A 27662-nucleotide genomic window follows, 5' to 3' on the forward strand; every position below is an offset into this window, starting at 1 on the left:
TTGGCATGGATAAGAAACATCTTGACAAAGTTCTTTTGACAGCTCATGGCAACCCATGATCTCTACGACCTAACAGAATAAGGACAGCAGATGCATGGGAGCACCACTATCTGCAAGTGCACATCCAAGCCCATGCGATCCTGACCTGGAATTGCATCACTGCTCCTTTATTGCTAAGTTAAAAATCACACAACACCAGGTTATAGTCCAACAGGTTTAACTGGAAGCACACTAGCTGGTGCTATAACCTGGTGTTGTGTGATTTTTAACTTTGTACACCCCCGTCTAACACCAGCATCCCCAAATCATGACCTTTATTGCTACTATGTCAAAACTCCGGGCATTCCTCTCTAATGGCATTGTTGGTCCAACTATACCATGACTAAGTGGAAGCATACCAAACGCCTTCTTCACTATCCTATCTACCTGCGACTCCACTTTCAAGGAGCTATAAACCTGCACTTCAAGGTCTTTTTGTTCAGCAACACTCCCGAGGACCTTACCATTAAGTGTATAATTTACGCTAAGATTTGCTTTCACAAAATGTAGCACCTCACATTTATCTAAATTAAACTCCATCTGCCACTTCTCAGCCCATTAGCCCATTGATCAAGATCCCGTTTTAATTTGAGGTAACCGTCTTCGCTGTCCACTACACCTCCAATTTTGTTGTCATCTACAAACTTACTAATTGTACCTGCTATGCTCACATCCAAATCATTTATATAAATGATGAAAAGTAGTGGACACACACCGATCTTTGGTGGCACTCCACTGGTCACAGGCCTCCAGTCTGAAAAACAAACCTCCACCACCACCCTCTGTCTTCTACCTGCATCCAAATGGCTAGTTCTCCCTGTATTCCATGAGATCTAACCTTGCTAATCAGTCTCCCACGGGGAACCTTGTCGCATGCCTTACTGAAGTCCATATAGATCACATCTACTGCTCTGCCCTCATCAATCCTCTTTGTTACTTCTTCAAAGAACTCAATCAAGTTTGAGAGACATGATTTCCCACACACAAAGCCATGTTGATTATCTCTAATCAGTCCTTGCCTTTCCAAATACATGTACATTCCTGTCCCTCAGGATTCCCTCCAACAACTTGCCCACCAGCGACTTCAGGCTCATGAATCAATTTTCTGCTTATGAAGAAAATGGTATCAGGTTTCTATCTTTAAACAGAAAAAGGAATATATTTAAATGCAAAACCTAAGTTTGTTTTAAGAGACAGCCTGATGGCAATGGTTCACTGAAAATCATATACATGCAAACATGCATAACAATTTCGAGACACTTTCAGGAAAAAATCAGTTTGCAAAAGTAACATGATTTGCATCCAGTTCATCGATCCTATCTAAGGGTGAAACTCCTGGCTCTCAGCTATTAGATTCTTTTAACCTTTTTAAGTAGTATGTTCATATTTGTGTATATGGAGGAATATAATAATCGAAGGTGAGATTCTGACTGCCAGAAATCTTTGAATAGTAACAATTTATTTTTAAAAGGTTTCTAACAAGGAAATAGAGACATTTATCATGCCCTGACCAATGCCTCAAATTTGGACTGGTTAGCTCAGCAGTCTCCAGGGTCCATGTGCATAGTTGCTAACTGGATAATTCTTCTTAAATATACAAGCAACCCATCATATTTGCTATTTCAGCATAATGCTGAACAAACATCAACCATTTCTATTTTAAAAAGTTCAGAAATGTGAATTTATTATAAATATTAATTTACAGTTGTTGCTCAAACTACTATCCATTTCCATGATATTACATTTAACCAAAGGAAATTATACTTTTAAAACAGTAAATAGAGAACTGCAGTTTTCACTGAAACCAACATGAGAATGAATTGAATTTTATTGTTTGACTTCAGAGGAAGAATATTGACTTGCAAAATTTAAAATAGAATTATAGGAGCTTGAAAAAGAAAGAAGAAAATGAAAATACAGGCTCTCTTCACAATTCCAGGTAGGTGGTCCGACTGTGAAGTTAAACAATTTTAGATTTTAGTTTTTTAGAACAATAGTCCAATCAAAAAAGTTAATTTTGTACAGTTTAACTGTTTTAAATATTTTGCATTGGCCAAGCATCTCAATATTACTGTATCAATATATAAAGTGGGAATGTATCAAGTATAGTACTATGAAAGTGCAAATAGTAACATTTTTGCAGAGATAAATCAAGGTTAACAGTTGGCTTTATTATAAAATTCCCATTGTCTTAAAAAATAGTCTTGCATTTTTTTTCTGATTTTCAAATTAATCCAAGACATTTAAAATTTGTAACAGAATATACAATTTTGAATCTGAATGACCTTGTGACCATGCACAGCCAACATTACACAGAATGGACCATGGTTCAAACTCCACAAATTAAACAATGCTTTTACAAAAACAAAACCCCACAAAACTATTAACTTCATATACAACACCCTTACATATCTCAACTTTGCAGTACATATTCAATGCCATGTAAAACATGTCTTTTTATTTCCAATATCAAACTGAAATTACTTCAATACACTACGTTGTCACAGACTGACTCAAGGTAAAACCAAACTATAAGAGAAACATCTCAAACTTAAACCAGTTACACGTCTTGGGCTTTGCATGGTTGCTATTTAAGCTCCAAATTTTAAAAACTGAATTAAATTCTCCAAGTTAAAAAAAAAACCTGGTTTAAAGCATGATGGTTTTAAAAATAAAAACTTTTCTAATAAAAATTAGCACAATTAGTTCATTCCAGATAATTCATTCCTTGGAAAAGCTTGATTTTTTTTGTAGATCAACCAAATTTTAGTATTCTGTGAAAATTATAACTATAAATCTCCACAGAACAATATCCAATATTTGATGCAAAACTGTCCACCCAAAATACAATTGGCAACAATCAAGCTAAAAGTATTTTCAGTCATACTTGTGTTCATCTGATCTTAAAGTGATAGTCTCTGATGCTTCAAAAATATGTGGCAACCAACCAAGTGGGTCAGGCAAAGGCACAATGATGGACTGACTGAGTAGGCCAGACATTTGATTGATTGTTGTGGCTTTCATGTCATTTTAACTTTTTTTTGCCTATAAGGGATGGCTTTGCAGTAAAGAAATCTTCGGCCTATATTTCAAGTCTATTTCTTAAGACCAGTGGCACTGACAGTGCTTTTAACTGAATACTTCTTTATAGTAAGGAAAAGACTCTACGATTGCACTTACAATAAAGTATCTGTGGAATTCAAACGCAGCGCGCCTGTTAATATCCACTTCTGATTTTAAAAAATAATCTGTTTTAAAACAGCAACCACTGAACAAATCAAAGCGTAAGCTACATTTCTGCAGCACCCATGCCACTTGAGTTCGAATTAGCATCGATTTTCATTTAAAGATGCCACCTCCTGGAAATTACTCCAGAGTTCTGATTCGTTCAGACTAGTGCAGGCACAAGCTGAATATAATAAAGTTATATTTACTTGGTTTCAACCTTTTAAATTTTGGCACCACATTTCACTTATGGCAGTGCTTCCTTTCCTTTGCAATCAGCTTCTAAGTATTTTAAAAGGCTCTCCATAGTGCATTTCATAGTGCTACCAACAGTACTGTTGGATAAGATAGCCTCACTTTCATGTTTCTATCAGTAATTTTAGTTTAGATCCTTTAGAATTGCTAGTTGGTAAGTAAAGTAAGTTAAAGACCAAGGATCCAAAAGCTTTATGCTCTTCATTGAAAACTCAGGGACTGGTGCAGGGCTGACAACTAATTGAGACAGTCTTTTGAGAGCTCAAACCTTTTATGGATCCCACTACCACTGATGGGTTTCCCAGCCCTCCTACATGATGCATCAGTCTACGGTTCATGCTGATCGAAGCTTTTGGGACAAAACATAAGTGACTGTAACAGATGCCTACATCGTTGCACTTACACCAAATGAATTTGTTCTTCCCATTCATTTGATGATGTGTTAATCTGCTGGGAGTTATCACTCAACAACATTACACTTCTGCTGTCACTTACACCCGATGTTTCTGCTTGTGGCTCAGATTTTGTAGCACCAATACTTTCCGAAATGTCTTCAACATGGGTTCCTTTGCCTTCGCTCATGACTGTAGCTTCAAAGAGAGCATGATCCTCCTGAAGGCTGTGGAGCATCTCAAGTCTGCTTGATCCTTGTTCCTCTGCACTGCTGAGTTGCTGAGAATTTATATCAGTTTCAGAAGATGCCGAAGGAATTAATGCAATGCTCTGAGGATTCATATCATGGAACCATGCCATGATATTCCCAAGGAGATTTGCATTCATGGCAGGATCTGCATCTGTGGATTCTGTTCCTTCAACAGATGAAAATAAGCTACTTTGTACATCAAAAGGCTGAGAGGTACCAAACCTGCTGGAGTAAGGATCACTATTACCCAATCTCATAAAGCTGTCTTCCAAATCCATCAGCTGAGAGTTGCTCAAAGCTCCAGCAGTATCCATACTTCTCTGGGCTGTGTCAAGCTTTGAAGGTAAAGAAGTACCAATGGCCCCTAAAGATAACTCGTTGTTAAGGAAGTCTTGCGGCTCACCACCCACTGCAAGAGCAGACTCTTGCAAAGACAGCTGGATAGCTAGCAGTATATTTGGATCATCATCATCAAGTGAGCTCAAAGCCTAACAGAAAGAAAACAATTGTATCATCAATGCCAAGACTTCATGAACAGTTTTCTTCTATATATTAAGATATGCAGATTAAAAACTATTTTAACTGTTTGAGCAGACTCTCACCAATGAACAACAGCAGACTAGCTAAAACACAGTATATATATTTTTTTAAAATGACAGGGTTATAGGGACAAGTCCATTTTAAATTCAGATCTATAGATACAGACAGAAGAAACAAGAACATACCATTTGGTAACAATAGTAAGCTTTATAAACTACAGACAGATAATTAATCATCACACAGGACTTTGGAAAAAGGGGTTTATCCAAGTGTGCTTTTTGTTCAAAGTGGCAGATCAGTATAATGTCAGATCTTTCCATTGGGAATGATGCAAAATGGGCATTCACAGTTCCCCACACAGCAAATTTCCATCCTTTTTGGTCAATGAGATGCTGAGCAGAGGTGAGTACCCACACACAGACTGCAAGATAAAGTATTTGTGTTGTAAAAAGCAAATCCTCCCTCTCTGCTCCCTCCAGCCTAACATAATGCAGAGCAGCTTTTGTGGAGAACTGACAGCTCAGCACTGTGGTATTAAATATTAATTTCAATTGTCTTCAATTGCTCTGATTCTGTACTTACTTGACTTCAATACTGAAATGCCTATTTTTTTAAAAAGTCTATATGATCACAGAAAATGAAAATACAAAAATGCTCATTACAATCCCTCTTTGACAGCTTTTTGTTTAAGGTGAGATGCTTAATAGGAACTTATCACATTAATTATCAGTCCTTAGCTTCGGCTTCTCTTTCAGTGATAGCAAGTTCAAGATTTGAAATTATTGACTTAAATACAAGTTACTGACATCAAACTCTGCCATAAGTTACATACCAAAAACTAGATTGTGAAGGATCAAATATATGGAAAGTTTTGAATTACTAAATATCTAATAAATTGTAGAACAATACATTAATCAAAATAAATACAATTGTGTACCATTTGTCTTTTTCTTCAATTTAAACATGCAGCAAAGCAAAAATGGTTGAAGGGTAGTGGATTGCACTAAGAGAGGTACCTGCAGAGAGTCTTGATTCTCAGAGTGACTGACAGGTGTATAGTCATGAAGTGAAGAGCTGTGCAAAATACTCATGGATGCTGAACTCACCATGGAAGCATGTCGTCTGCTGTTACCTTCATGGGTATCTAGAATCAAAAAACAAAATAAAATTTAACTGTGATACAGAATACTTATGGAAAGGTGCATATGATTATTTTTGTCCTCTGTGGAATAACTCATCAATAACTTATATTGGCTCAAAATAGATGTTTCCCATAGCTGGACAAATTGACTAAAGCATAATAGAGTCAGATACGTTGCGTTGAAAAATTATCTTGCTTAAAATAAATATGACTAACACGTACTAAGCTATGTTCAGTTTTTACTTTCTATCTTACGTTTTAACCACATGCTATAATCTGAATTGAATATTCTCATATCTTTGGTTTTATGATACAATGGGCATTGTGAGGTAGGCCAGCGTGTCTTGGAGCCGATCGTGGAGCCTTAGAGACAGCAAAGAGACCAGCTAAAGATAGCAAATTCTGTTATTTTCAGGCCTTTTACAACAATCAACAGTGGTTATATGGTTACCATTATTGAATTCAAATTGTCTAATTTACTTAGTGTAATGGCATCTAGGTACCCAAGTTGATCAACATCCACTATGGTAGGATTTGAACTCATGTCTTCAGAAAATAGACCTGTGGTCCTGGATTAATATTCCATTGGCATAATCATTATTTCACTATCTTATGTTCAGCTGAATTAAAACTGCTGGTAACTGTAAAAATACAAAGGACTTTCAAATCAGCTCGATTAAGCATTTACAGCAGAATAAAAGTATGTAGAAGTATTGTAAGTAAAAAAAAATCTTAGGTTTGCTGCACCAACAAGCATTTCCAGATTTTTTTTTCCCAACTTCATTCAATGACCACGGTCATAAATTTGGAGGAAGCATAAAGACTTAAAGGGCATGCGGTTTTTCTTTTGCATGAATAAGAAGTTAATGCATCCCTTCCTTTCCTCAGCTACCTCAAAGACTTAAATGTCAGTTTCTAGTTGACTGAGCAGGTGACTACTTCTGCTATTTAAAACAAAATCCAGGGGCTCTTGTGGTGCAGTCGTAGTGTCCCTACCTCTGGACTTGGAGGCCCTCGGTTCTAGTCCCACCTGCTCCCAAGGAGTGTCGTAACATCTCTGAACAGTTTGATTTGAAAATATCTATAACAATCTTTCTTGGGCTCCAGTGACAGTAGTGGGGACCAAGAGGGCCCAAGTTCTAGTCCCACCTGCTCCAAAGGCATATCAAAAGCTTGTACAAACAGGTTGATTAAAATTACTATAAACAAGCTTTCACAAGTGAAATATCAGTTTTAGAATCTACAACAGAGATTTGGAACTTATTGTGGATGAATCTTGGGATTAATGCACATCATTCTTTGCTGTCACAGAGCATAAAGAAGTGTAATGCAACACCTTTAAAAAAAAAGCTTCTTTCCTATTCAGCACAGCTTCTGGCTAATACTACTGTACAGAACAGCTTAAGGTTTGGCCTAAGATACCCCCATAAGGATCTTTGCTACTATAATCTGTTCTTTTATTTATTGTATGATAAATAACAACTATCTCAGCAATGGCATGTGTCATTGTTTAAAAGTTTGAAGAGACAAGAGGGAGAGGCAGGAATGCATGGTTTAATTTAAAGATTGTTACACATTTTAGGCTTTTGATATATCATTTAGAAACATCATTATGACAAAGTAACTCTTGATATTTGATTGGCTTTAAGATTACAATGTTAGCATGTGTATCAATGCTACAATGTGGGACTCGAAGACTTCAGAAATAAATGACTGAAGGAAAATTTTCATTGTTTGTAAATCTACAGGAAACCATAAGATTAACAACCAGTATATATTAATTTGAACTTAAAAACCAGTGCATCTAATTAAGCTAGCACTTCTAACTAAATAAACCAAGAATAAAAATGCTTTAAGCTCCTTGTAATTTGCCTAAAACACGTTCAAGACCCAAATTCCCAAGAATATTCAGATTATTGTAGTGCTTAATTTCTATACACTTTATTTTCCAAGTAATACTATTTTCTGAATGAAAGGCAGTTTTGCACTGTGGAATCAGTAAGACTAGGCTGACACTATTCATGCTGAGTTGTATTGGCAATGGAGTGAAGTTTGTAATTTCAACTCTTTGGTTCTGGTCTTAGTTCCTATCAGTGAAAGAAATGTCAAGTTCACTGTATAATTTAAAATCCAGAAGAACTGAAAGTCAAAAGCAGCTCGTTTTTTTTGAACATTTTTAAAAAAAAGCACTGAAAGTTTAAAGTTTAGAAAAATAAGAGTTATGTGTTTTCACTGTTACCTATAGTACTATCACTCGGCTCTTCAGGATCTGGAGTGTTACTGCGAAGGCTATGCATATCTCGCCGCCGTTGTCTATGCCGTCGTCGATACTGGAATTCAGCATATTCCTAAATTCAACAAATAAGTGGTTGCATGTTTAGGAAAGATTGCACAGTACTTGAACATCTAGCCAGAAACAAAATTGTATATCTCGTCAACATCTGCTATTATTAATGTGCAACAATATCCACTGATCTTTTCCTATTGCAATTACACCCATCTACCAGTGGTGACATAGAAGTAGCTTGCTTTTGCACCTGTCAGTTCTTCAGCCTATGACATCTTTACAGTATGTACAAACATTTGTGTTAAAGTTTTTGTGTACTTGATAGTTTCTCAAACTATTCTATACATGACTATTTAAGTACAAACATAGAATCAAAATATGTCATATTAAAATAAAAGCCAAAGAGACAGCTAGTTACTCTCCATCTTTAAACCTACTTTAATTGAAAACTACACCTGATACTCGTGCAGTTTATAACATACTTAAAGAATGATATACACGCACAGGATGCAATTTGATGGAATGCAGTTTGACAGTTGAAACATATGATTTTTCAATGTTAACCATCAGAAAATGAACTTTAGCTGGTTTTTGAGTGCAAGGCAACACAGCTGATGCTTACCTGTTCTCATCTTATGACCAGACAGACATTTCTGAGGTGTCACTGAGGGAACAATTGATGGAATATTAGGTCCAAATGTGGTCTCCTTGTTACAGGAAGGATTTACCAGGATGTTACCGGGTATGGAACATTTGAGTTATAAAGAAAGGCTGAATAGGCTGGGACATTTTTCACTGAAGCATAGGAGGTTGACAGGTGATCTTATAGAAGTTCATAAAATAATAAGGTATAGACAGGGTTAATGGTAATTTCTCTAGGATGGGGAATTTGAAGACTAGGGGCTACATATTTAAGATTAGAGGACAGAGATTTAAAAAAGACATGACCGCCAAAGTCTTTACAAAGTATGGTCGCGTGTGGAATGAACTTCCTGAGAAAGTGATGGATATGGGTACAATTACAACATTGGAAAGAACATTTGGATAAGTACATGAATACGAAAGATTTGGAGGGATATGGGCCAAGAGCAGGCAGATCTGACTAGTTTAGTTTGGGACTATGGACTGAGTGGATGAAAGGGTCAGTATCCGTGCTATAGGACTATGAGAGGAAGAAGAAACTTCATCTTCTTTTCCTTAATCTAAAGATACAAAGGCTAATTGTAACAACCTAACTCTATACCTGTAATCAGTTGATCTAGTACAGACCAACAAGTACATCTTTGACCTTTGGGTTCATAAGGCTTTGTTCCTCATGCGGTGTACCTCTTCCAATAAATCAGTGCTGCTTAGAGATACCACTTTACCCATATGCAAACTGCAATCAGTAAGGACAGGTGACACTTCCTCCACAACAATCCTCAATACCAGTGCTCTGCAAAGTTACGCACTCAGTCCTTTATTTTACTCCTTACACACTCAGCACTGGGTGGCCAAATTCAGTTCTAACTCCATATACAAATTTGTTGATGATAGCACTGCAGTAGGTCGGATCGCAAGCAATGAGACAAAGTACAAGAAAGAGATAGCGATTTTGGTGGCATTGTGTAAAGACAACAATCTCTCTCGATGTCAGCAAAACAAAAGGAGCTAGGAAGTGGAGAAGAGGATGCTCCCCTCTCTAGATCCATGATGCTGAGGTGGAAGTGGAGAAGAGGAGTAAATATCACCATTGATGCATCCATGTCAATCCATACAGTCAAGAAAGCACACCAACACCTCTGCTTCTTTAGAAGGCTAAGGAAATTCGGCATGTCCACAAGACTAACCAATTTTTATCATAGAAAGCATCCTATTTGGATGCATCACAGCTTGGTTTGGCAACTGCTCTGCCCAAAATGCAAGAAATTAGAGTCGTGAACACAGCCCAGTCCATCACGAAAACCAGCCTTTCTGCCACTGACTACATCTAAATTTCCTGCTGTCTCAGGAAAGCAGCCAACATCATCATGGACCTTTCCTACGCCAGTCATACTCTCTTCCACCCTCTTCCGTCAGGCAGAAGATATAAAAGATTGAAAACACGTACCAGCAGATTTAAAAACAACTTCTTTTCCAACTTATCAGATTTATGAACGGAACTCTCATATTAGAGTTGATCTTTCTCTGTACCTTCTGTGCTGTAACACTAAATTCTGCATTCTGCTCTATTACCCTGATGTACTTATGTAAGGTATGATTAGTCTGATAACATGCAAAACAATACTTTTCACTGTATCTCTGTATAAATGACAATAATATATATCAAAATCAAATCATATGCATTACCGTATTTTTAGTCAAAAACATCTTGAATACAAAAACGGACAACTGTACTTTACATGAGCAGTTAAGTAACAAATATTTACCACCACTCAGTGTGAACGTGGCTGATCCTTTTACCAAAGTTTAACATAAATTTACCAGATACAACACATCCTTGTGAAGCTACTGTGTATCAAAAAGATGCAAATAACTGGAATCAAGATTAGAAGTCACTTAAAGGAGCTGTCCTGTGCAGTCATTACAGCCTAAAAAGGCTTTTAAATAGAAATCATAAAACCCTTACCTGCAGGCCTTCTATGTCTTGTCCTCCATACCTGCAGGCCGTTTTGCATAAAGAAAATAAGTAAAAAAATTATTTTTAACATACCACACCCACAAAGGGCTGACATCTGGCATATGTCGTCTTCCAGTGTCAGGCACAGAGACAGAAAGTGTGTCTGTCCCTAAATCAAGCTCAGCTTATAGAAATGGTGTCAGGCTGTAAAAATTGTGCACTGAAGTGCGAAAGCCTGACACAGAGAAAAGTATTAGTTTTAGTTGATGAGCAGTTTAAAAAAAAAGCTACATTTTGAAATTAATGATAGTTAGCAGCAGAATTGGTGGTACCATTCACTATCACCTCCTATTCAGGATAGCTCCTTTAAATAAAGGTCCTCCTATAAACTCTGCACTGAAAGGGCTATGTGATATAACCGCAAGCAGTGTTTACCTACCTCTGGTGATGCAAAACCTAAATATTCCCAATCCCAGGTTCCACCAGCAAAACTGTAACAAACAATTCAAAATTCTGTCAATATGGCACTTACTTAATCTGAACTGAGTTACATGGGTAGCCAATAATAACAGTTTTTGAACTAATGACCAACATCTGTAATTCACTAACTTGCTTTGAAGTAAAAATTCAAACTTTCAAATTGTTCGACAGGTATTTGTAAATTACTGTGGCACTGAGTTTATAATTCAGAGCTAACACTACAGAAGTACAAAACATGTAATTTAACAGCACTGTGCTAATCTTAAATTTAACAGAATGTCTTTCCATTATTAAATAGTTTAAATTAAGTGGGGTGACTGAAATTTATGGTAATTTAACATTTTTCTACTTCTGTTAAAATAGAAATGAAAGAAATCCAAGCACCCAAAATATGGAGCCTTCATTAATAAGCAAAAATGGACAAAGACTGTACCTATATTTAATCACTATATAACAGTGGTCTCAGGATTGCACCATGTGATATACATACCAGTATTCTACATTTTTGTGCCCTTTTACAATTTCTGCACAGAGAGACGAAGAGTGCAGTTTTGCTATAGCTCCCTACTGTTTAAATGAGATTTCAGTTTCACATGTTTCTCAGCAAAAAAAAACTATCGTGGTTTCAACCCATTCGAACAAATGCCATGGATTCCGACTTTATGTTTCATAGATTGTAAACACCATCTGAGTTAATTCAAATATCAACAATGTATGTACATGAGATCAATGTGGTTTTCCAGGTCAATAAAGTTTTAATAAACAGAGAAATAGGATGAGATAACCTGGGATTGGGCAAAATGATCTTTGTTTCTATCCAAATGCAGAACTTGCATGTTTATGAATAATGAAGTCTAATTTGTAGATATAGTTTTCATGCAAGGCACTAAAATGCTAATGATTCTGATCTGCACCATTTTCAACAGCAAAAACAGTAAAACACATGCTTAAGAAAATTCTAAATTACTGTAAATGTTGCCAAACAGAGCAAAACATGCCATTAAATTAAGAGGCTTTGCTTTAAAAAAGTTAAATTCTTCATGATATTTTATCTTGGTGTATTAAATTATTCTGTATAGCAATGCAAATGGCTATTAAAGTAATGTATACTGGGCAAGTACCTGCGTCTCTGCACTTCTGGTGAATCTGCAGGTGCAACACCACGAGCCACCGAGGCCAAGAACTCTTGTCTTTTCTGTTGAACGAGACATGCCGCTCGGATAATTTTATGGCGAGGAGTGCGGAGGTAAGGACGGTTTACTTTCTGAGCCAGATCTTCAGTCACCATCTCTAGGTCTGTCTGTTTGAATAGAATGGATGTAAATTATGTTACATTGCAACGTCACCCAAATGCAACGTGTTGGCACAGGAAAGTTTTGTGGATGAACAAAGAGCTATTTGCTGCTGGGATCTTAGATTTTCTGTATGCATAGCAAGGATTCAAAAGCGTCCTGAACCATAAAAAGGGACATGAATGAAGTGACTTTACTGGCTGAATGAAATGGTACAATTTGTAAGAATCCTGATGAGTCCATCACACTATATCAGACATTATTTCAATAAATTTTTTTTTCAGACACTAAAATTGTAATGACCTGACATTTTACAAAAACAACAGAAAGCTGTTAATGTATTGACTGGAATCAAGTCATTAGTAGATGGATCTCATAAAATGAGTTCCCTGACTTGGGCTGTTATTCTGGTCCAATCAGAATAAGAACAGATAAGAACAGGAGTGTGAGGGGTTCTGTTCACCGTGGGAGTTGGCTCTGAGTTAGCTGGGTGTGTTTCATGTACTATCCATGTGTAAACAAATGGTGACTGGTGACAGGATATCAGCCTTTATGAAGTTATTTCAGTTAAGGCATTGGAAACAGCTCAGTCAAGGTTTACTGGACTAATACCTGGAATGAGCATATTGTCTTATGTGGGAATGGCTACACAGGCTAGCCCTGAAATCCTCTGGAGTTTACAAGAGTCAGAGATGACTTAATTGATGTTTTTGTTGTGTGAGAGATTCTAGAATTAGAGAACAGAGTGTAAAAGTAAGGTGTGCTCATTTAAAACAGAGATGAGGTAACACTTTTCTGTCAAAGGGAAGAGTATCTTTAGAATTCCCTTCCTCAAAAGGCAGTGGATGAAGAATCTTTAAATATTTTTAAGACAGAGGTAGATAGATTCTTGGTTACTAAGGAGATAAAAAAATTACCAAGCATGTATAAAGTTGAAGTAAAAATCAGGTCAGCTGTAATCTGACTGAATAGCAAACAGGCTGAATGGCCTATTCTTGTTCCTTGATCGTATGTTCATAAACGAGGTACTCTGGCAAACCAGGAGAGATAAAAACAAAAATCAAATAAAAGCAAAATGTTGCAGATGCTAGAAATCTGAAACAAACAGAATGATATAGAAATCCAGCAGGTCTGGTAGTATTGGTGTAAAAAGGAAGGGAGGCAATGGCTTGATGGTATCATTGTTAAGCTACTAATCCAAAAACTCAGCTAACGTTCTGGGGTCCAGTGTTTGAATGTCATTATGACAGATGGTGGAATGTAAATTCAACAAAAATATCTGGAATTAAGTACCTACTGCTATGAAACATCGGCAATTGTCAGAAAAATCAATCTGGCCCACAAATGCCTTTCAGAGAAGGAAATCAGCTATCCTCACCTGGTCTGGTCTACATGTGACTCCAGACCCATAGCAATGTGGTTGACCCTCAACTGCCTGCTGAAATGGCCTCAGTTGTATCAATCACCATGAAGTCTCTACAAAAAACATGAAACTAGACTGACCACCTGGCATCAACCTAGGCAAAGGAAACGACAATGGCAAAAATGACTTGTTAACCCTGCAAAATCCCCAATAAATTCTGGGGTTGGTGCCAAGATTGGGAGAGCTGTCTCATAGACTAGTCAAGCAACAGCATGACTCATGGAATCATACGTTATAGACAATGTCCCAGACACCACTATCACCATTCCTGCACATGTTCTGTCCTGACCTCAGCAGAGGTGGTATACAGCCTGAAGGGAATTGTCCTGTGATTCCTCAACATTGATCCTGAACCCCACAGTCTCATGGCTTCAGGTTAAACATGGGCACAGATTGCTGATTGCTCTGTTCTGTACTGTCCTCCCTTCGCTGATGAGTCAGTACTCCATGTTGAACAACATTTGAACAACGCACCAAGGGATGGCAAGGGCACAGAATGTACTCTAAGTGGAGGATTTCAATGTCCGTGACCAAGAGTGGCTCAGCAGCAGCACTATTGATAGAGTTGGTCAGGTCCTAAAGGGCATAGCTGCTAGGCTGGGACTGCAACAGGTGGTGAGGGAACCAATGAAAGGGAAAAACATACTTGACCTCTTGCACCCCAATCTGTCAGCTGCACGTGCACCTATCCATGACAGCATTGGTGCAAATGACCATTGTACAGTCCTTGTGGAGACCAATTCTATCCTTCACATTGAGAACACCCTCCATCGTGTTGTGTGGCACAATCACCATACTAAATGGGACAGACTTTGAACAGATCTACTAACTTGACTGGGCACCCATGAGCCCAAAAAGGGGAAAAAGGAAGAAAGCCAGATAGAAGTGATGAACTCAGCACCCAGGCACAAACACTGCTATGCTGCTGCCACCATTTTAGATTACATTTGGAGGTGATCTTTCAGGAATCACTGAAGTCAGGGAAGATTCCATAAAACAGCTAATGTAACATCCTGCTTAAGGAGGCAGACAGAAGAAAGGGAACTACAGACCGGTTAGCCTGACCTTGGTTGTTGGTAAGATATTAAGAGTCCACTATTAAGAACTGCTTTATGACGTACTTGGTAAAATAAGGCTGAATCAGTATAGCTTCATCAAGGGGACGTCATATCTGACAAATCTGTTACAATTCTTTGAGGAGGTAACAGGCAAGTTAGATGAAGGAGAGTCACTGACATCATCAAGGCAAAATAAGTTAAGAGTCCATGGTGTTAGGGGCAGGTACTAGCATAGATAATGGATTGGTTGACTAGCATAAGGCAGAGAGCAGGGATAAAAGGGGTCTTTTTCAGGATAGCAGCCAGTGACTAGTGGAGTTCGCAGTAGCCGGTGTTGGGACCAAAACTATTCACGTTATACATTAATGATCTGTTGAAATTCACAACACTAGGTTATAGTCAAACAGGCTTATTTGGAAGTACAAGCTTTCGGAGCCCTGCTCCTTCGTCAGGTAACTAGTGGGGCAGGATCCTAGAACACAGAATTTATAGTAAAAGATCAAAGTGTCATACAACTGATGTATTGAACAAACCTAGATTGCTGTAAAGTCTTAAATTACTTATAACGGGGTTGTAGGGTTCGATTCATTAATTTTTTTTAAAAATTACAACCTTTAGTTATCTCGGGGATGTGACTTGAAAGAAGTTCAGTGGTGTCTGGGACATTAGTGAATCGAAACCTGCAACTCCATTCTAAGTGACTGAAGACTCAGCAGCGATCTAGGTTTGTTCAATGCATCGAATGAGTTGTATGACAATTTGATCTTTTACTGCAAATTCTGTGGCCTATGATCCTGCCTCACTAGCTAGCTGACGAAGGAGCAATGCTCCGAAAGCTTGTACTTCCAAATAAACCTGTTGGATTATTGTGTGATTTTCAATTTTGTCCACCCCAGTCCAACACCTGCACCTCCACATTATTAATGATCTGAACAAAGGAACTGAGGGCATTGATGCTAAATTTGCAGATGACAAAGATGTAGAGGGACAGGTAGTGTTGCGAAAATGGGGAGGCTGCAGAAGAACTAGACAGCTAGGAAATTGGGCAAAGAAGTGGCAGATGGAGTGTAATGTGGCAAAGTGTGCACTTAGGCTCTTGGGCAGGAAGAGCAGAGGCAAAGACTATTTTCTAAATGTGGAAAGACTTTGGAAATCTGAAGCACAAAGAGTCTTGGGAGTCCTAGTTTAGGATTCATTTAGGGTTAACATGCAGATTCATTTAGGGTTAACATGCAGGTTCAATTAGCAGTTAGCAAGGCAAATATAATGTTAGCATTTATTTCAAGAGAGTTCGAGTACAAATGCAGAGATGAACTCCTGAGTCTTTGGAAGGCTCTGAACAGGCCACATTTGGAATATTGAGCATAGTTTTGGGCCCTGGATCTGAGGAAAGATGTGCCGGCATTGGAAGGGGTCCAGAGAAAATTTGTAAGAATGATCCTGGAGGTGAAGGGCTTTTCATTTGAGACGAGGTTGAGGATTTTGAATCTGTACTTAATAGGAATTTAGAAGGATGAGAAAAGAACTGATTGAAACTTATGAGAATACTGAGATGCCTCTATACAATGATCATGCAGAAAATGTTTGCACGAGGAGGAAACTAGGACTTGACAGCACAGCCTTGGAGTGAAGGGACGACAGAGATAAGGAATTTCTTCAGCCAGAAGGGAGTGAATTTGTGGAACTCATTGCCTCAATGCGCCTTGGAAGGCAAGTCACTGAGTGCATATAAGACAGAGGTTCTTCATTAATAAAAGGAATCAAAGGTTTTTGGGAGAAGGTAGGAGAAAGCGGTTGAGAAACATATTAGCTATAATTGAATGGTGGAGCAGACTTGATGGGCCGAATGGCCTAATTCCTTTCCTATGTCTTATGGTTTTATGAGTTCCTCTCTGCTTAGCAGTGTGAGTAAAGTTGAGTGGATTGATGTCTGGAAAGAAAAACATTTTTCCACTCTGGTGGTCCAATTAAGTTTCCACAAAGGACTGAAACTCAAATAATATGCAAATTAAAGAGAAAGGGACAGATTTCAGTCTTCCAAAAATGAAACCTTTTGTCACTGCAAGCTCGTGGATACACAGTACATTTTTAAAAATTGAACAGAATCAGGGTATTGTTCTCAAGGCCAGAATTTGCTGCCCAGCCAAACTGTGCTTCACCCATTTCAGTGGGCAGTTAGGAGTCAACCACATTGTTCTGGGTCTGGTTTCAAATGGGCCAGTTTAGGCAAACATAGTTTTCCTTTCCTAAAAGACATCAACGAACCAGATGTGTTGGCACAAGTTTATTGCAGCTGTCATGCTCAACATTACTGAGATTAGCTTTAGATTTCAGATTTATTAACTGAATTAAAATTCCTCAATGTGCTGTGGTAGGATTTGAACCCACATCTCCACAGCATTAGCTCTGACATCTGGATTATTAGCCCAAAGGTATTACCACTATTCCATCCTCTCCCCAGTGTTGCATTCAGTCCTGTCACAATAAATATGGAATAGTGTGAAATTAATGTATTTTACTGAGCTTTTGAAGTCAATGGCCAAGCAACACATTTAAACAGTTTGCTGAAATTCCCTTGGCTCAGTGTTTATTAAATTAATAACTGAATCAGGTAATCAAATTACGGATTTAGATTTTCGCAATAGTGTGGGCCAGTTAGATCAAAGGTATACACCACTAAGGTCCCAGTGATTAACAGAATGCAAGATTTAAAACTCAGTCATGATTGAATAGAACTTTGAGGTTTTACAACATTTATTTAAGGGTAAAAGGCCTTATTTAAGGCCTTTTATTCCTGATGAAGGGCTTTTGCCCGAAACGTCAATTTCGAAGCTCCTTAGATGCTGCCTGAACTGCTGTGCTCTTCCAGCACCACTAATCCAGAACATTTATTTAAGCCTGAGCAAATATCTGGCAAAATGGAGAGTGCTAAAACAAAAGGCACAATTTTTTGGCAGGACTGATTAGGTGCATGTGATTTTTCCATTGAAAAGTTATTGCTGATAGACTGTCTGCCAAAACAAAGAGAGTCATGGATTCAGAGGAAAAGCTGGGTTTGGACAACAAACTCTTCAATCATGCTGCAGCTACATACACGTAGTCAGACAACTTTATGTCTTATTGTTGGTAACACTGACAATCCATTCTTCATGATTTGGAGTCGCCGGTGTTGGACTGGGGTGTACAAAGTTAAAAATCACACAACACCAGGTACAAAGTTAAAAATCACACAACACCAGGTTATAGTCCAACAGGTTTATTTGGAAGCACTAGCTTTCGGATCGCTGCTCCGTCATCAGGTGGTTGTGGAGAATAAGATTGTAAGACACAGAAATTCTGCTATAAATTCTGTCTTACAATCTTATTCTCCACAACCACCTGATGAAGGAGCAGCGCTCTGAAAGCTAGTGCTTCCAAATAAACCTGTTGGACGATAACCTGGTGTTGTGATTTTTAACTTTCTAAATCTATTCTTCATTCTCAGGTCATTATAGCACTATAAATGCTTCAGGGGTCTTCAGAGTTGGCATCGAAGATTTACTATTGCATGGGAAAAGCCTTTGGCTTAATGTGGATGCCCCTTTTCTCAGTATGAAGCAGCTTGTATCATGATCCAAATATGACAAATGCAGATTATTCAATCTTAAATTTGGAGCTGACATCCAGTGGAATAGAAACATCTAGCACACATAGATGCTGCCTCCTCCTCGTTTTATAGATTCAGGCTGTACAAAAACGCCCAGCTATAGAAGGGGGTTTTTGGCTGTCCCCCGATTAGAGGGTAATGTTACTGATAGGTAGCAAAGTTCTCCCATGTGTCTTTTTGTGATTGAACAGGCTATTTCTTGCACTTCAAATTCATCAGAATGTAAGAGCAGGGAGGTTATCCTGGATTACACAAAGTTGATTAGGTCATAGAGTTCTGGAATCCACATTATGAGTTTTGATTCAAGAGGGTGCTGAGGATACTTACCAGGATGTTGCCTGAGCTGGAGAATTTCAGCGATGAAGAGAGGTTGGACAGATTGGAATTATTTTCCTTACAGCAGAGGAAGCATGATTAAGATGTACAAAATTATAAAGGGGCATAGACAGGAAGGAATCTATTCTTTTACTGGGGGGATCAAGTGATCAAAGCACAGAGTTAAGATAAAAGAGTAAGAGGTTTCGAGGGGATGTGAGAGACAGAAACCGTCAAAATTTTGATAGTATTTGGATGTACAAGATATTCAAGGATTTGGACCGAGTCCTGGAAAATGGGATTAGAATAGTTAGGTGTCTGCTTTTGACTGGCACAGTCTTGATGGGGGAAAGGGTGTTTTTGTGTATTGTAGAGATCTATGATGATTGACCATATAAGGCAGAATGCCCCATAAGGCAATGGATTCCTCCTGAATGAGGCAGGGCTGGTGGAATTTCTTTGTTGCTAATTGTCGCTGATAGAGCAGAGGTTTGGCTTAAGTAAGGATTGGATTATTTTCCTTCCTTCGCAGCCTCATCATTAAGCCCTTATGACTTAAAGTGTGATGCAAATTTATGGATCAAACGCAAGTGGACTGGATAGTGAAGGTGGCATTTAGTATGCTTGCCTTTATTGGTCAGTGCATCGTGTATCAGAGTTGTGAGGCCATGCTGCAGCTATACAAATCATTAGTTTAGCCACTGCATGCAATTCTGGTCTTCCTGCTATTCGAAGGATGTTGTGAAACTTGAAAGGGTTCAGCAAACATTCACAAGGATGTTGGCAGGGTTGGAGGATTTGAGTTTATAGGGAGGCAGAATAGGCTGGAGCTATTTTCCTTGGAGTGTCAGAGGCTGAGGGACTACCTTGTAGAGGTTTATAAATCATGAGGGGTATGGATAGGGTAAATAGACATGGTCTTTTCCCTGGTTGGGGGAGTCTAGAACTAGCAAGCATAGCTTTAAGATGAGAGAGGCAAGATATAAAAGGGATCTAAGGAGCAACTTTTTCATGCAGAGACTAATGTATGCGTGGAATGAGCTGCCTGAGGAAATGGTGGAGGCTGGTACAATTACAATGTTTAAAAGGCATCTGGCTGGGTATATGAACAGGAAGGGCTTAGAGAAATATGGGATGAGTGCTGGCAAATGGGCCTAGATTAATTTAGGATATCGGGTTGGCATGGGCGTGTTGGACCAAAGGATTTGTTTCCATGCTGTATATCTCTAGGATGCTAATTAGGTGAGATTAGATTAGATTCTACATAGTGTGGAAACAGGCCCTTTGGCCCAACGAGTCCACACCGACTCTCCGAACAGTAACCCACCCAGGCCCATTTCCCTCTGACTAATGCACCTAACGCTCTGGGCAATTTAGCATGGCCAATCCACTTGATCTGTACATCTTTGGACTTTTTTTTATTTACTTAATTGGTACAAGTTTCTCCCAGTCACTAATGTCAATGCTGTTGTGCTTCAGGGAGCACTTCAACATGACCAGGAAGCATTTTCTCTTCTCCAGCATCCAATGCTGGCCATTTTAATTTAGAAATAAAACAGCTTTAGAGACACTTTTCTGCATCTGGATACAATGCCCAATCCACTGAAGTTAAGTTTGTGGAGTTATGCTTGATGGTGGAGTTGATAGCAAAAAGACAAAAGTGTGTTTGACATCCTCCCGAATGAGGCAGGGCTGGTGAAATTTCTTTGTTGCTAATTGTCGCTGATAGAGCAGAGGTTTGGCTTAAGTAAAGAATATGGTGACAACTGCTTTGTATACTGGACGACTCTTGACTCACTTTTGGAGGTTGTAGTGGTCAAACAGAGGTGGCTGCCAAAGAATTGGAGGTGCTCAACATATTTCAATGCCTCTCCTTCAATTTGGAGATGACATCAAATATTTTGCTGACTAGGCGTGGATGATGTAGCTCTGTTTCAGCAAGATTCAACTAGCGACCAAGCTTCTTGTACTGTATGCAGAATTGGAGAAAGAGTGTTTTGCAAATCTTGTGCAGAGTGGGCAATGACACTGCTGTGATCTGTATAATCATGCATGTCTACAATGGTTGGTTTAGCACTGAGCTTGAAGAACTTTCTATGTACGCAGCAATAAATCAATAGTCTTCTGGTGTGACTTAACTAATTACTCTATTACCTGCATAACAATAGATACGGTCATGGAAGGAGTACTCAGATTTTGGTCTACCAGACTTTTACTGATACAAATCCTTTCACACGGGGCATGAAATATCCCACAAACTGCTGTTGGTCAGAGATTGAAAACACAATGCTGAAAGTCCTCAAAAGATCAGGCAGCATGTGGAGAGAAAGTGTTATTTTAGGTCTCTGACTCTTCATCAAACTTGAGAAATTAACTCTTTTCTCTCTACAGGCACTAATTGATCTTTTGACGACTTGCAGTATTTTTTGCTTTTATTTCAAATTGCTAGCACCTGCAGCATTTTACTTTGTTTTTGCCAATAATTACAAACTCCAGCCACTTTAGAATATCATTATTTTAGCTAGTTCAGCTGGTGTGCATCCATGATGAGAAAATGTTGCCATTGCATAGTTCAAATATTGACTCAAAACCAGTGGACCTTATTGTGCATAGATGAAAGCTTAGTGAAGTTCCGTAGCTTAGCATTACACAAGTTTCCTAGCACATTGTGTACTCTGTTCTATATTTATCAATACACTAATTAATTAAAAACTTTTAGCAAATAGAAAACCTAATACTACATCATTGAATTTTGGCAAAAGTACCTGCATGAGCTCAAATATTTCTTTCTTTGTGCTTTTAGGTTCCAGAAAAAATCCATAAGGGTAGGAGCACTTCAAGATACGTCTGGTTTTCAAAAGTTCATGTACTGCTTCTTCAATAAAAGTGGTATCTGGGGACCCTCCTTCAACTGATAAGATAAAGCAAGACATATTACACAGTGAAGAATGATACTTTATTATCTACTGTTATTTTTCCAAAACAAAAAAAATGAAACAGCTGGAGAAGCTGCCTCCAAGCTTCCTGGACTACCCCAAAGCATTTCAGAATTTTAAAAAATTTCCTTTTCAACCAATTAATTACTGAATTAAGTCCTGTTTCATACACAGAAAATAAGGACTGCTTAGTTCTTGGGGAAGTTACCTTCTATAGTATGAACTTAGATCCTATCAAATATGATCCTGGTAAAGAAGGCTTTGATATTTATTTGGAAAATACAAATTGCTCTAGATGAACAATGTAAAAAGTCACAATTATGTCACAGTGGTACTGCAGGGAGACAGGTTTTCCAAATGTTTGCCCTTGGAGGTTGCATATATGTCCAGTTTGGAGCCTCAGGGACAACATCACATGTTTCCAGTATCGGCATGTATAGCAAGCTTCATAATTCTTGGTACTTAAATTTAAGATGTATTCAATAGTGAGCCAATTATACAAAAAACACTTTGTTCAAACCTTCATGCCCTCAATTTAAATAAACTAGTCAATAAGCCCTGATTTTTGGGTTGGAGTATACAAATTCAAGCAAATGAAAAATAAATTAGACAGTCAGCTCCAGGAGAAGGATTCTGAGTAATCCAAGATGGAGGACAGGAAAAATATCTGGCTGTAACAGCTGCTCCTTTCTTAAGGTATTTTAGTTTCTGGAGGCGATTTCCTCAAATTCTAGGAGCAGCAATTACTGTTTTATATGCTGTTGTATTGTTTTGGAACTTTGGGGGAAAAAAACTCAAAACAGCAGCAGTTTTAAAAGGGAGAAAGTAGACAAAGGAAGCACATGGTGAGATCAGCGCAGGAGAGAGAGAGAGAAAGAAAGAAACTGACACTACTTTTGCTGTTTGAATTCATGTATCGCTGGACATCGGAGGTCATCACACAGAAGGAGGTACGTGTATGGAATGACCTGCCAGAGGAAGTGGTAGAGGCTGGCACAATTGCAACATTTAAGAGGCATTTGGATGGGTATATGAATAGGAAGGGTTTGGAGGGATATGGGCCAGGTGCTGGCAGGTGGGACTAGATTGGGTTGGGATATCTGGTCGGCATGGAAGGGTTGGACTGAAGGGTCTGTTTCCACGCTGTACATCTCTATGACTCTATGACTAAGTTAAGATTAACACACAGTGTGGAAATAGGGAACTTCATTTTTTAGTTTTGTTGTATTGCTTTATGTTGATTTATAAGATCTGAGGTAAACCTAATAGTGTACATTCTTTGACACTAAGGTAATGCGAGGAGTCTCAAAGATAGCAGAATGCTTTTACTTTTGCCTATCTCAGTTTTCTCTCACAGAATTTGCCTCCATTACTACTCCCAGTTAGATCTGGTGATGCAGCACAACAAATCAATCTATCTACTAAATCAGCTCCATAGCATATCTGTTCATGGCTCCAGCTCCAAGTCCCAGATCGTAACTCATGTTGCTCTGGCTACATTAACTTTCAGTCCAATCCCAGTCACAGAGATGCGTACTATGGGCAGCATACGTCACTCAGTGATCTTGGATGCAAATTCTGCAGCATAGATCTTAGCAGGGCTACTGACATTTAAAGTGAATTGAGTCTGCTCTCTGACATGGCTTTCTGGGATCAATGTCGCTGGAGTCATGCTAAGTTGGATGAAATTAAGCAGTGCATATAATCTTGCTAGCAGGAGACACAGATCCTTAACAAAAAAAAAGAGATCTGGAGTCCTGACTCATTGGAGGTTGATAAACAAAAATGCACCAAGAAAATCAGAAAAGATTTCTTCCTAGCAAAGATAAGCCCAATATCCACAGTAATGTTCTTAACTTAGTCAAATCTGTGATTATTTCTATACGTGGATAATCCAACTATTATGGACCAGATCGAACCCCCTCAAAATATATTAAGGTAGCCCAGAAACGTTTTATTATTTTAAAGGGAAGTGACAGACGTTGCATTCTAGATGTAATTTGATTGGTCAAACTACAAGATTTGAACTAAAACATGCTTGATTCATACACTATAATTAAAATACAACAAAAGAAAGAAAGAAAGAAAGAATTGGATAACTTAACTCTACTCGAAAACTCAAAAGAATAATGGATTATTTAACTACTAAACAATAACTGTCTCAATATAGTAATATCCCATAAATACACTCTTGGCAAAGGCAAATTTGGTAAAATAGATAGTCTCAGATGCAATTCTACAGTCCAGTATGAACAGAATCACGAGGGTAGAAACATTCAGCTTTAAGACCCCAGCAGCTGCGACTGAAACCTAAAACTAAAATCCTGGTTCTGTGGGAGCTTGACCCTACCCATTAAGGCTGCTTCTATTGTTCCAAAATAAAACTGAAGGCCTTACAAACTGTTTACTCTAGTGGCTTAATAGACTGCTCTTCAGCTCTCTCTCAACCTTTCTTCACAAAAAGACAAAACACACCTCAAAGCCGTAGTATTGTCACACAACCCATGATGAGACATTTCTATTTTCCTTCTATTCAATAATTGGAGAGACCGTAAACTTGTTATGCCAGAAAGCCAGAGTCTGAATGACAATTTCAACGTTTATAAACTCAGGACTGTGCGAAAGTCCTCTCAATCAGAATTACAGACCATAAGGCAGCAACTTTATAAGGCAGTAAGCAGCTTTAAATCTATAAGAATTTATTTTTAAGATGAGTTGTGGAGCAAATTAGCACATAGATCCACTACATTTCCATCAGCTATGTATATGTTTTTGTTCAAAAGCTTTTTGCTGGAAGGTTTGCTGCCAAACTGAAGGTATGTGAAATTAAAGAGAATCTGGCAGCACTGATGTGTATTTAGCTGAAGCATGGAAATGGTAGAGTTAACCAATTTTTATTTTGAAAGAATGGAAACTATAATTAAAAATAACGTGAACTGAGTGGAAAGATCAATACATCACGTTGCAATGATAAAAAAGATGTGGACAGCAAGTAACCGAGAAGAACAATTAACAATGTAATACATGCGATAGATGGATGCTGGATGAGTTTACTGAGGAAGAGTGGGATACATTCAGGGGGCACGAATGCTAGGAACAAGTTTTATGATCAAATAACAGCACGACAGCAGATAAGTCTCAAGAATTGTGTTGGAAAGTTGGTGGCTTAATATTATGTCACTGAATAAGTAAGCCTGATGCCCAGAATAACACTCTGAAACATGTGTTCAAATCTCATCATGGCAGCTGGCAGAATTCAAATTCAACGATTACATCTGCACAGTAAGGCTAGTTTCAGTAGTGTTGTAGAAACTCATTTAAAGTTCTCTGGTAATTAAAACAGGTCATCCTGGCAATTAGCCTATATGCAACTCAAGAGCCATAACAATTGGATTAGTTCTGAAATGGCATATCAAACCATTCAGCTCACGTGCAATCAGCAACATACAACAAATTCTGGCCTTACCAGTGACACTCAGATCTCATGAAAGAACATGGTTTGTTTTAAAAACCTGATCTTCAGATTGGACCACTTAACTTTCTATCCCAATGATGCGACGATCATTCTCCACTAAAGGAATTCATACATCATTAAGCATAAAAGTCCTGCTATGATTTGCTTTTCCAAAATGTAGCATCGCATTTATCTAAATTAAAACTCCATCTGCCACTCCTCAGTTCACTGGCCCATCTGATCATGGTCTCGTTGTAATCCTTCTTTGCTGTCCACTACACCTACAATTTTGATGTCATCTGCAAAGTTATAACTATACCTATGTTCACATACAAATCATTTATATAAATGACAAAAAGTAGTGGACCCAGCAACGATCCTTGTGGCATACCACTGGTCACAGGCCTCCAATTTGAAAAGCAACTCTCCACTACCACCCTCTGTCTTCTACCTTTGAGCCAGTTCTGTATCCAAATGGTTAGTTCTCCGTATTCCACGAGATTTAACCTTGCTAACCAGTCTCCCATGGAGAACCTTGTTGAACGCCTTACTGAAGGCCAAATATATCATGTCCACTGCTCTGCCCTTATCAATCCTCTTTGCTACGTATTCAAAAAACACAATCAAGTTTGTGAGACATGACTCCCCATGCACAAAACCATGCTGACGATCCCTAATCAGTCCTTGCCTTTCTAAATACATGTAAACCCTGTCCCTCAGGATTCCCTCCGACAACTTGCCCACTGGTCTATAGCTCCCTGACTTTTCCTTACCATCTTTCTTAAATAGTGGTACCACAGTCTTCTGGCACTTCACCTGTGACTATCGATGATACAAATATTTCAGCAAGAGGCCCTGCAATCACTTCCCTAGCTTCCCACAAAGTTCTGAAGTCAGGTCCTGTGGATTTATCTACTTTTATGCATTTCAAGGCATCCAGGACCTCCTCTGCTGTAATATGGACATTTTTCAAGATGTCACCATCTATTTCCCCACCTTCTATATCTTCCATGTCTTTGTCCACAGTAAACGTTGATGCAAACTACTCTTTTAGTACTTCCCTCATCTCCTGCGGCTCCACACATAGTCTGCCTTGCTGAACTTTAAGGGGCCCAGTTGTCTCCCTAGTTACCCTTCTGCTCTTAACATATTATAAAAACCCTTTGGATTATCCTATTGGGAAGATGTTGTGAAACTTGAAAGGATTCAGAAAAGATTTACAAGGATGTTTTCAGGTTTGGAGGATTTGAGCTATAGGGAGAGGTTGAACAGGCTGGGGCTGTTTTTCCTGGAGCATCGGAGGCTGAGAGCTGACCTGATAGAGATTTATAAAATCATGAGGGGCATGGATAGGATAAATAGACAAAGTCTTTTCCCTCCAGAACTAGAGAGCATAGGTTCAGTGTGAGAGGGGCAAGATTTAAGAGAGATCTAAGGGGCAATTTTTTCACACAGAGGGTGGTGTGTGTATGGAATGATTGCCAGAGGAAGGGGTGCAGGCTGGTACAATTGCAGCATTTAAAAGGCATTTGGACCCTCTCGTCTTTAACCCTCTTCTCATTGTACAAAACCAAATCAAGGATAGCCTTTTCATTTGTTGGGTCCTGAACACCAGTCTTAAAAACCATCCTGTGCACACTTCAAAAATGTATTTGCCAACATAAGGGAAGTGGGGCAAAAGATGGCTACAACAGGTGTGTGGGATTGAGAAGGCAGCTGTGAGAGGTATGGGAAATAAAGTCTGCAATAGGTGGGAAGGGAGATTAGCAGACAGCAAATGGGGATGCAGGAAGGTTACAAAAGGGGTGCGGTGCAAGAAGGAGCTGCTTGAGGGATATATGGGAAAGATTGAGGCTTTGAGAGTGTTTGGGGTGGTGGGAGAGAAAAGAGGAGAGCTACAGAAAAGAGAGACAACAATTTTACCATGTCGATAAAGAAAAACACCGTTAACTGGGATCCAAGAAAACTTTAAATCACAGAAGGTAATGAATTCCTTGTGAACGAATGTAAAATCTCTGGTTGAAGGTTGCATACTTCAGGAGTTACTAAACTTGGAAAAATTGTAGCGATTCCTATTGAAATGAACACTGCCAATTTTTAAATTTAAATCTGAGATTGCATTCTGAGCTGCAGTAGATAGAGCTGTAACTGCCTTGTTAAAAGCATCCAGCTTTGCACATATGCTTTCAGTTTTGCAGCAACATAAATACTGTAGCATCTTGGGAATGAATATTTCCTGTGTATGTCATGGCTTAACATTTAATGGAAGGAGTGTTATTTTTGAGGATATGCATGAATTATTCCAAATCTGCTCCTGCCCAAGTCAAAA

General features: G+C 38.6%; 1 protein-coding gene across 5 annotated transcripts in view; it reads right to left on the minus strand.

Moving 5' to 3' along the window:
• Positions 1 to 1701: 1701 nt before the first annotated feature.
• The window catches only part of ankib1a (ankyrin repeat and IBR domain containing 1a), an 87983-nt gene continuing 62022 nt past the window's right edge, over positions 1702 to 27662 (minus strand). For 3 of the 5 annotated variants that reach the window (XM_043690251.1, XM_043690253.1, XM_043690252.1), the window contains 6 exons: positions 21709 to 21854; positions 12331 to 12509; positions 11169 to 11220; positions 8083 to 8191; positions 5719 to 5846; positions 1702 to 4650 (listed from right to left, as the gene is read on the minus strand). In XM_043690251.1, the coding sequence (XP_043546186.1) occupies positions 3919 to 4650; positions 5719 to 5846; positions 8083 to 8191; positions 11169 to 11220; positions 12331 to 12509; positions 21709 to 21854 (1346 nt within the window). In that variant the 3' untranslated portion in view covers positions 1702 to 3918. Of the gene's footprint in view, positions 4651 to 5718; positions 5847 to 8082; positions 8192 to 10738; positions 10770 to 11168; positions 11221 to 12330; positions 12510 to 21708; positions 21855 to 27662 lie in introns of all 5 variants that reach the window. The other 2 variants (XM_043690255.1, XM_043690254.1) reach the window with 2 other exon arrangements.

This window comes from Chiloscyllium plagiosum, chromosome 5, assembly GCF_004010195.1.
Source record: "Chiloscyllium plagiosum isolate BGI_BamShark_2017 chromosome 5, ASM401019v2, whole genome shotgun sequence".
Classification (NCBI taxonomy): domain Eukaryota; kingdom Metazoa; phylum Chordata; class Chondrichthyes; order Orectolobiformes; family Hemiscylliidae; genus Chiloscyllium; species Chiloscyllium plagiosum.